Source organism: Bos javanicus, chromosome 4 (genome assembly GCF_032452875.1).
Source record: "Bos javanicus breed banteng chromosome 4, ARS-OSU_banteng_1.0, whole genome shotgun sequence".
Lineage (NCBI taxonomy): Eukaryota > Metazoa > Chordata > Mammalia > Artiodactyla > Bovidae > Bos > Bos javanicus.
Genome location: NC_083871.1, coordinates 117,191,769 through 117,205,989, shown reverse-complemented (window position 1 = coordinate 117,205,989; position 14,221 = coordinate 117,191,769). Strand labels below are relative to the sequence as shown.

At 44.6% G+C, this 14,221-nt stretch overlaps 1 protein-coding gene across 5 annotated transcripts in view; it reads right to left on the bottom strand.

The window, feature by feature from the left end:
- The window catches only part of DPP6 (dipeptidyl peptidase like 6), a 1,068,014-nt gene that overhangs the window by 337,722 nt on the left and 716,071 nt on the right, over nucleotides 1-14,221 (bottom strand). For all 5 annotated transcript variants that reach the window (XM_061415284.1, XM_061415287.1, XM_061415283.1 and 2 more), the window contains one exon: nucleotides 3,792-3,890. In XM_061415284.1, coding sequence (XP_061271268.1) covers nucleotides 3,792-3,890 — 99 coding nt within the window. The remainder of the gene's footprint in view (nucleotides 1-3,791; nucleotides 3,891-14,221) is intronic.

The following is a 14,221-nucleotide window of genomic DNA, read 5'->3' as shown; positions in this document are numbered from 1 at the left end:
TAACTCCAATTCATTTTTTCCCTGATAAATAAAATGTATTAGTTCTACATGATTAACTCCAAAATTAAACTAAAGATAATACGTTTGTTAACTTTAATGGTTAATGTTCACTAAAAATGTCAAGTCTCTTTCTTGGGGAATTGCACCATTTTTCTTGATCACTTGTGTTCTGTTATTTCAACAGAGGCACCATGGGAATAAGGAGTCCTAAAATAGAGAAGTTAAGGAATGGCAATAATTCTGAAATACTCGTAACCTACAGTCTTGGTTAAACACACAATGTAGCCAGGGAGGTTGAAGAGACTGATTGCAGACTTTGGTTCTATACAATGTAGCTATTTACAGACACCAGTGCAGCTGTTAATAGGTTTGAATCTGAATTTTGCTACTTATTAACCGTGTGATATTGATCAAGTCATTTAAACACCATTGGCTCAGCTTCCTCATCTGTAAAATGTGAATAACGGTGTGTGTGTGTGCGCCAAGTCCCTCAGTCCAGTCCGACTCTTTGCAACCCCATGGACTGTAGCCCGCCAGGCTCCTCTGTCCATGGGATTCTCCAGGCAAGAGTACTGGAGTGGGCTGCCATCCCCTCCTCCAGGAAACCTTCCTGACCCAGGGATTGAACCCACGTCTCTTATGTCTTCTGGATTGGCATGTGGGTTCCTTACCACTAGTGCCCCCCGGGAAGGCCAAGTGAATAATGGTAATTGTGAGAATTCATTGATTTAAAGTGTGCAAAGCACTTAGCCCAGAACTTAAGATATGGGAAGCCCCCAGTAGATGATGGTGATGATGATGGTGGTGATACGCTGATGATAATAATGATGGTGATGTGATGATGGTGGTGGTGGTGGTGATGTTGACAGCAAGGAAGAAGGGGAGGAAGTGCAGACAGAGGAGAAAGGAGGAAGAAGAGGAGAAGAATGAGGCTGTTGTAGTGATGATGGTGGTAGATGGTGGTGGTGGTGGTGGTGACTCCAAGTCACCCAGAGGGAAACTGTTCCGTGGGCAAAAGCATGTCTTTCTGGGGTCCAGCAACTTGCCTGCCACATTGTAGACGCTGCTGCTGCTGCTGCTCCTGCTAAGTCGCTTCAGTAGTGTCCAACTCTGTGCGACCCCATAGACGGCAGCCCATCAGGCTTCCCCGTCCCTGGGATTCTCCAGTCAAGAACACTGGAGTGGGTTGCCATTTCCTTCTCCAATGCATGAAAGTGAAAAGTGAAAGTGAAGTCGCTCAATCGTGTCCAACTCTTTGCAACCCCATGGACTGCGGCCCACCAGGCTCCTCCATCCATGGGATTTTCCAGGCGAGGGTACTGCAGTGGGGTGCCATTGCCTTCTCCGTGTAGACACTCAATAAACACTAATTAAATGAATTAATGTTCTGATCATTTCTAAAGCTCATCTCAGCTCCATGGCAATCCACAATCCTACGAAATGTAGGATTCTTTCCCTGGGTTTTCACATTTAGACTTGTAAGGTTAAAAAATGAATGAATTCTTTATGGCATTTGTAAAACTCACAGTGTAAGGCACAGTTAGTCACCACAAAGTCACTTCATTCACTTTAAGCTACTGCATCTTCAAGGAGCAGGAAGAAAGAGACTGATCAGGAAGAGGAATCAGTGAAAGGAGAAGGGGGCAGCTAGAAAATAGGGTTGGGGGAGGAAACAGTTATGTTCCCTTAGATTTCTGATGGTGCCTGGTCTCTGGGGAGACCTGACCACTTGGTTACCCCACAACAAAACTTCACACTGGGCCTACAATTACAAAGAAAGACTCCTCTTACAAAAGCTCCTGGACATAAAAGGCATGTTTCTTTGAACCACAGGTCATCTTATGAGTAGATTTAACCTGCTGGGCATTTTCTGCTGGGCACAAGGCCACTTCCTGACTGCTTGTGTTAACTCCCAACTTTGCGGATAGAATGAAATTCTGGCCAGAAAGCCAGCACATCTCAGGACCAGCTCCATGCCTCTGCAGCATAAAGTAGTTCATGAAAGACCAACGCCTTATAACAGCAACCACTGCGGGGTTCCTGTAGAAACTTGGGTGTCCTTGAGTCTCCAGATCTCTGCCTACACTTTTTACATTGTCTGCATATGGAATGCTGAGGCAGGCCGAGCCGGAGGCCATGGACACTCTATTCTAAAGGCTTGCCTATATTATTTGAGCACTCATGGGGTCTTTGCAGGCCCCCCCTCCGATTGCCTCTGAACCCTGTACCTTTGAGACCAAGTGTATGCACCATCTTTGAAACTCCTTCTCGGGAAGAACGAGGAAATCACATCCTTCCTGCATGTTGTGTCACGACTGCCATTGGTCGCTCTGTTTGTGTCCCGAATGATGCTGTGCTCCTTAAGACAGTTTTATTCCCAAGGTCTGGCCCAGAGCATGCGATCAGTGCTCAACCCTTCCTCTGCGATGGGTATACACAAACAGGAAGCCGAAGCCAAGTCCCCTCAGCACCAAAGGTAAAAGTATTTCGTCCAACAACAAAGACCTTGGCTCCATCAATGATTTGGATTTCCGTGTGTGCCTCCCACTGGTATTCACAGCACGCTGCTCTCATTTCTTCCCAATTGCCTCTTATAAAATACATTCCCTCTGAGATTCAGCCACTCCTTTCATTTTTAAATAAGCAAATCTAAGAACCAGAAATTAATACGGAAGCTGCAGTGAAGGACAAAGGAGAAGCTACTGCCCAGTGGGAGACGGAAGGCAAAGAGTCATCGCTGGTTGCTTTTCGACAGTTCGGAAAGCATAAATGGCATTTCAGAGGAGCTTGACAGCGAGAAAATAGGACACAGTGTCATTCAACAAAGTATCGGTGGAAAGAGCACAAAATGGGGAGGAAGTTAGGAGACAGGCTCCCAGCTTCAGCTGTGTCACTAACTAGCTCTATGACCTCAGAAAGGTCACTCAACCTCTCTCGGCCTCATTTATGATAAAAGCCAGGCTGTGAACTAGACCTCTAGTATTCCACTACAAAGGTTCTCTGCCCCGAGGATCAGTTTTCAAGTGCATCCCATGGAGGCTAAGACGAAACGAAAACAGTATCTGTGGAGATAACTGGAGAGGTTCTAGGACCAGACTGTGCAAGAGGGATGCAGAGAAGCCTGCAGATGATGGGGGAGCAGTCACTTACATCTTTTTCCCCCAGGACTGCAGTATAGAATTATTTCAGACCCAACTAAAGGAAATAGACTATTTTGAACCAACAAATGTATTGTAAACAAACTGCCTTTCACCTCCAGGTCTATATTGCTTTGTGGTTTAAAAAAAAAAAAATCCCCAAACAAGAAAACAAGATTTCATCTAGACTAAAACTCGAGAGGAAGATTAAGTTATCCACATGTGGGCACTGGACTCCACTGTTCCCTTCACTGGGCAGCATTCTAGAAGAATCCTTTCAGTTCCTTTTGGTGCCTGGACCTAGCCGGGAGTGAAAGCGAGAGGAGCACAAAAGGGAATAAAGAAATGTGGAGAAGGGAGGAAGGCTCAGCTGTGTCTCTCCCTGTCCTGTTGCTTAGCAACATCTCACGTCTGGGTCTGAGAAGCACGGATTCACGGAGGCGACACCGAAGACCCATTTCTCACGAAGGAGCAGCCTGATTTGACCAGATACACATTTTCTTAGAATGATGATGAGATGACGACCAGAGCAAGAGCTCTGTGGACCCACTTCTACAGCCAGAGAGAGACGGTGAAAGGCAGATGACAGAACCCAAGCTCTCAAAGAGGGGCAGAGAGTAGGAGCGTGAGTCCCCAGATGCACTCAGGACTCACCACTTATCCACTTAGCCTCGGGGTCGTGGATTTTGAAATCTTCACTGAAGAGGTCTTCCACAGTCACCTTCTTCTTTTGAGACAGACTGTTATCTTCCGCTAGAAAAGAGCAAGGCGCAGAGACAAAAAATTTTATTTCTTGGTTAAAAAAAAGAGGACCATAAAACATTCTGATTGCCACCCCGAAATAGTATACAGGGTTAAACATAACTTCTATACATAGTGCTGAACAAAAGCCAGGCATGCTTTTTGCTTTTATCAATACCAGGTGGCTCATTGGTAAAAAAAAAATCTGCCTGCCAATGCGGGAGACACCAGTTTGATCCCCAGGAGAAGGAAATGGCAACCCACTCCAGTATTCTTGCCTGAGAAATCCCATGGACAGAGGAGCCTGGTGGGTGGGCTACAGACCACGGGATCACAAAAGAATTGGACGTGTCTGCAGGACTAAACTATCAGAACAAAGCTATCGAAAGCTATGGTAAGGGGACTCAGTACAGTAAAATGGCATCATTATGCCCTCTCGACCTGTAAAACATAAATAACTGTATTTCTTAGATATGAAGGTAAATAACTGTTGAAAAACTGACTGATGAGCAATAAGCTGGAAATAGTTAAAAAAAACAGAAGGGATCACAACTGTATTATGTAACCAGTCATTCATTAAGCATTCATAATGGCAACCGCAAACACCACACTGGGTGCCTGAAATCCAAAAACAAGTAGCACGTTCCTTAGGTATTTATTCCCCATATGCCCGACTCGTTCCTGGCTGCTTTCAGGTTGGGGATTAGTCCTCCAGATAAGGATATACCCCAAATTCTGCATGCAAACTACCAGATTCTGACCTCCCCGCCTCCCCTGGATCAGCAGGCTTGGGAGTAAGCACCCGGAATAAGACTTGACCATCCATCCAAAGAGGAGGTATTCAGGTAATGACACCATCGGGGAGACTTTAGGAACCTGGCAGCTTTTATCCTACTTCCTAAGGCTGAAGTTTCTGGGGATTTAGATCTGCCTCAGAGAGGTTCTCTCATTACAGGCACAAAAATTCATTCATCTACTTTGACAAGACAATAGGCTGTCCACCTTCTGACCTGTGAGTCTGAGCAGATTAAAGCCGGGCAGGAACAGAGACGCAAATGCAGGGAACAGAAGGTGTGGAAGTGGCGGGGGCAGGAGATGGGATGACCAGGAGGCTGGGACTGACACAGCCATACTACCGTGCACAGACAGCGAGTGGGAAGCTGCGCGTTAAGCAAGGAGCTTGGCTTGGGGAGGCCATCTCTCTGCGGATACAGAGGGGTGGGCTGGGGGAGGTGGGGGGAGTCTCAAGAGGGAGGGGCCGTGTGCACACTTACAGCTGAGTCACGCTGCTGAACAGCAGAAACTAACAGCATATTGTAAAGCAAGTATACCTCTCCCCCCGAGACCCCCACTGGATAGGACATCAAACCACCCTCGCTGCTGTTATACTAACAAGACATTCTTTATCTTAACTTTGATGTCCATCATTTACGTAGAATGTTTATTTATGACCCTGCTCTGTGAAATAAAAGATGCCTCCTTTGCTGCCCTTTTCCTGGAGATTCAGGCCCTCATTTCTTCTGGTTTTGTGCTGGGCTGCTGTGTGGGGTTATCATGACTGTTAATTAGGGTGTGTAGGTCTGTGCATCCTGCGTGAGGTGGTTTCAGCTCACCGCGTTTTTACACGGGGATGTTTGGTTGTTATGTCTGTTTCTCTCCAGTTCTGGCTGTTGAGCCAGCCTTCACTTCTTGGGCTGTCATAGTGCTTACCCTCAACAGTACCCTTTGCCTCTTTCAGCTTTCTGTTTCAAAGTCTGTGGCAGGTTGGGGAAACAAAAAAAATTTTTATATTACAGAATGAAAAAATGATAATCTCTGAATGAAATCCTCAAAGCTTCTAGGATTCTAGCATATAGATTTTGTTACATCTCCTATGGTTTCTTTTTTGTGGCTTCCCTGGGCATGAAAGATTACTGAAATTCGCAGAAACGTTGCACACTGCCTTGTATCTTGCATATCAAATAGGATTAGTGCGTGTAAAAGTCTTTTGAAATGTACAGGATGATGAGGCTTGAGGTGGCCTTCCTGCTAGACGTGATGGTATGTGGAGCTCTCCTAGGTGCCAATCAAAGCATGTTAAAGCCAATCCTGGTTCTTCCCTCTAGGACTTTTCGTATCTGCCTCTGAAGCAGTCTCGAGAAAAGATACACTGCTTCAAGCACGATGCATTTCAGTATAGAAAACAGACAATAAATGAAAATTTTAAAGATTACTAGACATAGATCTAATAAAGTTATACCGTGAACTAGTAATTAAGAAGTAGATTTACAACTAGTTGATAAAGAAGTCCTGGAGCTCTCATGCACATTTAGTGATTAGAGACAACAAAACTGTACTATAAACAGCAAACTTGGTAAGAGACTAGATCTTAATTTTTCCCACCCTAAAAAAGAACATAATCATGTGGCCTTACAGAGGGTGTTAGCTGATCCTACAAAGGCATCATGTTGCAACATATAAATGCATCAAACCAACATGTTGCACACCTTAAACCTGTGTGTTAGTCACTCAGTCGTGTCCGACTCTTAGAGACCCGGTGGACTGTAGCCTGAAAGGCTCCTCTGTCCACAGGATTCTCCAGGCAAGAATACTGGAGCGGGCTGCCATGCCCTCCTCCGGGGGATCTTCCCGACCCAGGGATCGAGCCCGCCTCTTTCACGTCTCCTGCACTGGCAGGCACGTTCTTTACCACTAGTCCCACCTGGGAAGCCCTAAACTTACACAGTATCAAATATATTTCAATTAAAATACAATAAATAAAGCAAGAACAAGAGTAAATATGTCAGACACTCAAATACATGGTCAGAAAATAACTAATCATAGTAAAGTTTACATTTTATCTAAGTAAACACTTCTATGCAGGGATGGTTCTAGCTCTACATTTTGGTATCCATAGGAAGCCCAACAAGAATGGAAGACTGCCATTTAAACAAACTTTGGGTCAAATGTGAAAAGCCGATCTATTCACTTTCTGAGAAATTTTTCTTTTCACAAACGACTGTTCTATTCATCAAAACAAAAAGTTGATTTTTTTTTTTTTTTTTGCCACACTGCATGGCATGCAGAACTTCCCTGACCAGGGATCGAACTCATGCCCCCTGCATTGGAAGCGTGGAGGCTTAACCACTGGACCACCAAAAATGTGTTTTATTTTTAAAAAACTACTACTTCCTTGGGTTTTTTTGTTAAATACTTTAAATCTTCTATGACTTAAATAGGGAGAGCCTACAGTGGCAGCATTGCTGCTGCTGCTGCTGCTGAGTCACTTCAGTCGTGTCCGACTCTGCACGACCCCGTAGACGGCAGCCCACCAGGCTCCCCGTCCCTGGGATTCTCCAGGCAGGAGCACTGGAGTGGGTTGCCATTCCCTTCTCCAATGCGTGAAAGTGAAAAGTGAAAGGGAAGTCGCTCAGTTGTGCCCGACTCTTAGCGACCCCATGGACTGCAGCCCACCAGGCTCCTCCATCCATGGGGTTTTCCAGGCAAGAGCACTGGAGTGGGGTGCCACTGCCTTCTCCAGTGACAGCATTACTGTATGCTGTTACTATACTATTACTCTATACTACAGCATTACTATAGAAAGTGCTCCGTTCAAGCCGGGACAGGTGTTTCTGTCAATAGTCAGCCCTCCCTCCTCAAGACACTCTCCGCTGGCCCCTCCGGAGCCTGACGGCTTGTTCACACGGTCAGGCGCTATCTAAGCTACGGACTTACAGCCTGATGCATTCCAAAATCCTCCGAGGAGGGGACAAGCACAAGGGACTGCCATGCTCAGAAGTCAGGCTGAGCCCCGAAGAGCCACAAACGGAAGAGCCTGGAAGCGACTCTGACTCTCAGAATCGCACAGAGAAACGGAGCCAGCGCGGAGAGAATGGCCACACTGCGAGGGTGACAGGGCTGAGGGCTCCTGCTGCGCAGGAGGAGGCTGCAGGGCAAAAAGCAGGGGGAACTGAGAAAAGACCCTGCTGGCCAAGGTAACATAACGGAGGAACGTTCAAGCCGGGAGGACTGCAAGGCCGTGAAGCCACTGATGCCTGCAGTGTTTTCAGGAGACTGAGTGGGCCAGTGTTGGTGCAGTAGAAAGTGTGCGCTGAAAATGTCCAGCGAGGAAGGCATAGTCTCCCATATTTGATATTCTGAAATTCCATTAGAAAAATGTCCAGTTGTGGCTTTTCTTTAAATATCCTGCTCACCAGTCAGTACTCTTCACAGTCTACGAACTGCCTCTCTCGGCATCAGGAATGCTATCAGTAACCGTCCAATTCAGGGCTGCCTCTCCGTCATTCCAGACCCGCTGGGCCTCGCCAGGAACCTCTAGGTCTCCTGCATTTTCATGTCTGTGGGAGGATTTGCATTATTTCTTCAGCTCAATTTTTATCTCCTGTGTGTCAAGCTCTTTCATTTTGCTGTTTTAAATTTCTAAATAATTGATTTTAATTCCTAATATTCCTAATTAGCTTTATCAAGATCATCTGCTCTTAGGTTCCAAGCTCTTTTCTCAAATTGATAATTTTGAAAACAACTTTTCAGTCATTTTCTGCTGTGCCTAATAGATTTCTATTTCTTTGGAGTCAAGGTCTCACGTGTGTTAAGCTGGTGTCCTGCTTTGAGGGGCTGGTTTCTTTGGGTCCTTGTGATGTACAGTGACAACTCTGAAACGTTTCGCCGTGTTTGGAGGACTCTGACAATTACTACCTCTCAATCCTGCAAGGAGGAGGAAGGAAAGCCATTTTATGGAAAGTAGACCCGAGCTCCTGAGAGGTTAAGTGGCTTCTCTAAAGGTGTGTAGGAGGACAGTAAAACCAGCATTAACCATATTTGCAGGAGAATTTAAATACTGACATTATTCACAGAATCTGGCTTGCTCATAACATATTCCAGAGCCAGGAAGCTAATAAAATCACAAAATGCAGGTAACGTTTATGATGATCTTGACAGAACACTGCTCTCCAGGTGAAAATGTTTTCTGTAATAAAGAAAAGATTGGGCAAAAGTTTTCAAGGCATACATTTCCTTAACTGGAAAAAACTTGGCCATCAAATCAGATCCCAACGAATGCACCCTACAATGACGGGCACACAGCAAGTGGTCACTCCGCTGTGAACAGTGTGGGTGATGTCAAGCCGTAAGTGCTTTCAAAACCCGAGAGGAAAAGGACAGTGGTGGGCATGTCAGATGTACATCCACAGGGAGACAGACCCCAGCCTGAGATGCAGAGCAAAACCACTCTAATGCTCAGAATCAGTCACTGGGAAACTCGTGTGTTATGTCCATAGAAGTTGATAATCTGTGTGCGTTTCCATACAGACACCTACGGAAGAACACGTGGAAATCAATTTTTTATTTTTCAGCATCTGCACTGTTAATTCACAAGTTCCAATGACACAGAGTTTGCTGAGAAGCAAGTCGCTGCAGCCTTTTCCATTAACAAGCATCCTAACACAGCTGTGCAGAAAAGGAAACAGCTCAGTGAACACAGAGGGAGCATTTCCCTTCACTGTGCCTGCATGTCAGTGCTAAATGAGTGCTCTGTGCCAGATACGGTTACAGGTTGGGTCCAATAATTCCAACTAGATTTCTTTTCTCTTCTCTTCTAATAGAAAAAGTACAATAAATAATGATGTCTGCTGTACATACTACTCATATGTCTTCAGTAGATTCTTGTCCTAATGAAAGAATAAATTTAGTTATGCTTCACTATCAATGGCTTAGGAACAATGACATTTAAACCAGGTAACATATCAACCACCTCAGATATGCAGATGATGCCATTCTAACGGCAGAAGGTGAAGAGGAACTAAAGAGCCTCTTGATGAGGTTGCAAGAGGAGAGTGAAAAAAACTGGCTTGAAACTCAACATCCAAAAAACTAAGATCATGGCATCCAGTCCCATCGCTTCTTGGCAAACAGAAGGGGTAAAGTGAAAGCAGGGATACATTTTATTTTCTTGGGCTCCAAAATCACGGGAACAGTGACTGCGGCCACCAGATTAAAAGACGCTGGCTCCTTGGGAGAAAAGCTGTGACAAACCCAGACAGCATAGTCAAAAGCAGAGACATCAGTCTGTTGACAAAGGTGCACACAGCCAAAGCTATGGTTTTCTTCACAGAGTTGGCGCATAAAGAAGGCTGAGCGCTGAAGAACTGAGGCTTTTGAATTGTGCTGGAGAAGACTCTTGAGAGTCCCTTGGACTGCAAGGAGATCAAACCAGTCAGTCCCAAGGGAAATCAGTCCTGAATATTCATTGGAAGGACTGACGCTGAAGCTAAAGCTCCTCTACTTTGACTACCTGATGCGAAGAGCCGACTCATCGGAAAAGACCCTGATGCTGGGAAAGACTGAGGGCAGGAGGAGAAGGGGACGACAGAGGAGGAGATGGTTGGGTGGCATCACCGACTCGATGGACATGAGTTTGAACAAACTCCAGGAGACAGTGAAGGAGAGGGAAGCCTGGTGTGCTGCTGTTCACGGGGTTGCAGAGTCGGACAGAACTGAGCAACTGAACAACAGCAACGCTATGATCTAAGTTTAGAAGATTTCCATTATTCCTCTCTAAAATTCCATCACCATTAGCAGTCACTCCCCATGTCCACCCACTTCTTCCCAATCCTAAGCAATGAAAAATTTGTTTTCTGTATCTATACATTTGGTTAGTATGAGTAATTCATATGGAATCATACAATATCTTATCTTTTTTTATTGGTAATTTCATTTTCAAGTTTCTTCCATGTGATAATATGTAATAACATGTACCAGCACTTTATTCCTTTTTATGAGTGAATAATGTTTCAAACCTAATAGTGTTGAGCATCTTTTCATGTGCTTATTGGCTATTTCTGTATTTCCTTTGGAGAATTATCTCCTCTTATCCAGACTGTAAAACATGCGGAAGTTGAGAAATTCACTTCACTAGATGTGGCTTAACATACTTTTGCCAATGTGACAGAAAGATCAGAATCTCAGGGTGTTCAGTCACATAAAAATCTCATTGAAGAGCCTAACTGTGTAACTCATAATCTTTTCAGCCATCTCAGCAGAAGCCAAACACAGAGATGGGAGTATGTAGCTAACTCCTCTGGAGGGGTCTCTGGTCTAATGGAATGAATCCCCATGACATACATAGGAAACCCACAGGTTCTTAAGAATTGTATCTCTGCAGAAGCTCTGCCAGCTTGGACTGAAAAGGACACAGAGACTATGAAATAAAAGAAGGCTGGCAGACCTCCAGCCTCCTCAGACAAGAAATATGCTGATAAACCTACTCAGCTACAAACTCATGCTGCCTTTCATGAAGAAGAAACATGCCCCCAGAGGAGAGAGTTACAATCTGCAGACCATTATTTCCAGGACTTTAAACACACAGGAGTATGTCCAAGTGAATTTACAAGTGCTTTGGAACTGGTAACCCCTTTTTTCCTTCAAATTTCTCCTTTTTGGAACAGAAATACTTATAACTGTTACCTTATGCCTGTCTCACCATCACTTTCAGGAGAAGACACCACTTATTTCTTTAGTTCCACAGGTTCACAATAGTGATGAATTTCGCCCCGGGATAGAGTACACCCAGAGTCTTACTCATAACTCATTGATGATGGTATTTGGGACTGCTGAGCTGATGAAATTTTGGACTTTGAATTGATTCTGGAATAGTTTGAAACTTCTGGGGTCTCAGAACGGAGTGGATATACTTTGTATGTGGGATGGATGTAAATCTTTGAAGGCCAGAGGTCAGACTGTGTAGGCAAAATAATACACAGCAAAGATATCCATGTTGCTCAGTCGTGTCCGCCTCTTTGTGACCCCATGGACTGCAGCACAGCAGGCCTCCCTGTCCATCACCAACTCCCAGAGTTAGGTCAAACCCATGTCCATTGAGTCGGTGATGCCATCCCACCATCTCATCCTCTGTCGTCCCCTTCTCCTCCTGCCCTCAATCTTTCCCAGCATCAGGGTCTTTCCAATGAGTCAGTTCTTTGCATCAGATGTCCATATGTACCGGTGTTATGGACTGAACCGACTCCTCTCTCTCCAATGCACATGTGGAAGCCTGAGTCTGCATGTGACTGTATCTGGTGATAGAGCCTTGAAGGAGGCAGTAAAATGAGACTGTAAACGTGAGGCTCTGGTCTAGTAGCCCTGGTCTCCTTGTAAGGAGACAGGACAAGAGACAGAGCTCTCTCTCTCTCTCTCCCCCTGCAAGTTCAAGCAGAGAAAAAGCAATGTGAGACCCAGTGACCAGGTCCATCTGCAGCCAGGAGGAGAAGCCACACTAGAAACCAACCCTGCTGGCCCTTCACCTGGGGCTTAAAGACTCAAGAACCGTGAGAAAATACATTTCTGTTGTTTGGACCCGCTCTGTGGCTTCATTAGGTCAGCCCAGGCAAGTAATACACCTAGCATTTTCAAGATTTCAATTTCCAAAGTTTTGCTGCTAGTGCCTAAGAAATACAATTAATATTTGAATATAGACCTCGTATTCCATGTTCTTTCTACAACTACCCCTAAATGTATTAGCATTATCTACACAATTTTTTCATTTTGTCTGCAATGAAGATAGTTTTTCTTTTTAATTTCAAATAGAAACAATCCATTAGGATTGCTAAGAAAACGGGTCTGTTTACTAAAGTCAAGGTCCAGGTAAGAATACACTAGCTGCAGCTATCGGAGAGTCTATTTGATCTGAATGCCTCTAGACAAGCTGCTTAGTGACAAAGTACTACAATTTCTCTCTCTCTGGCTTTGTCTGCATTGTCAAGTTTTAAAGAGAAAATACATGTCTAAGCAAAATATTGTCAATGTTTTAAATAAATTATCCATTAAAAAATTTACTTATCTATTTGGAATAACTTCTCTTTTTAATTTTTCACAGATTTTTAGGTGATTATCCATAGACTTTTGGAGAAGGAAATGGCACCCCACTCCAGTATTCTTGCCTGGAGAATCCCAGGGACGGGGGAGCCTGGTGGGCTTCCGTCTACGGGGTGGCACAGAGTCGGACGCGACTGATGCGACTTGGGGGCGGCAGCAGCGTCCACAGACTTTGTAGTAAATGGTAAAGCTGCAACCCATTCTTGATACTTAGATGAGTTCATTGTTTTCAGTACAGAAGCAAAACGCTTTTGCTTTTGTTTTAAAGATCTGTGTTCTTTTTTGTAAGGACAGTTGATTTACAGTGTTGTGTTAGAATTTTCCATTTTAAAACCAACCGTTTGGTGGGAGATTTTATTAAGTGGGACGGTGCACACGTCACCAATGAGAGCTGGGAGAAAGAGCTGGAGGGACCATGCAGGATGGAGCAGAAGACCGTGTGGGCACTAACTTCTCTCTCTTGTCTGGTGAGAAGCCAGGAGACTCCACTAAGATCAGCAGAACAAGAAATGCATTTGCAAAGACATTTTCATAGGAACTTATGAAACAGATCTCTAGAGCAGCAGTCCCCAACCTTTTTTGGCCTCAGGGATGGGTTTCACGGAAGGCAATTATTCCACACATGGGGGAGGGCAGGGTGCGGGAGGATGGTTTAGGGAGGATTCACATCCAGCACATTTGCTGTGCACTTTATTTCTAAGCTAATGCTGCCGCTGACGTGACAGGAGGTACCGGCCCATGGCCTGGAGGTTGGGCGCCCCCGTCTAGCGGAACTGAAAATAACCTGATAGTTTCTCCAACCCAGAGTGGAGAAAAGGAAGCAGGAGGAAATGAGTTAAATGTTCTACGTGGATGGCAGGCAGTCTGTGAATATTGATATATGAACGTAATATTACAAGGACAGAAATAAACACCGGAAGAACTAAAATCAGAAATGGTCCAGAGTAATGATACCCAGGGACTGGTTGTAGCCCGGATAGTACGGAGAAAGTATTACTTTTATTTTAATTGTAATTGTTAATACCTTTTCCACTGTTTGTTTCCCTGTTTATTCATATTATTTGGGCGATAAACATTAATAAAGTTATATTCTGATCATAAAAATAAACTCATACCCAAATTAATTGCCTGAATGAGCATGCGTCTTCATGACGTGCCAACACCAAGTCAGCTAATTTCGTTTCCTGGAAGCACAGGGGTCTCTGTGAACAAAGAGTGCGGCTCCCAGCAGAGAAACGGTGGGCAGGGCAACACTTTACCCAGAGGCAAGAGCAGGCATGTCCAAGGCAACGTCCAACCCAAAACATCGGTGTCACAACAGCAAACACCCGAACACGTTTAAGGGGTGATTTAGTTTCGGGAACCTCATCTTCTGCCACACAAAATAACTGTTTCTTAATTTGAAATTTATTGACTTTATTGATCGACCTGTATTTATTTTAATTTGGTTCTTGCTCTTAAGTTTATATGAATTG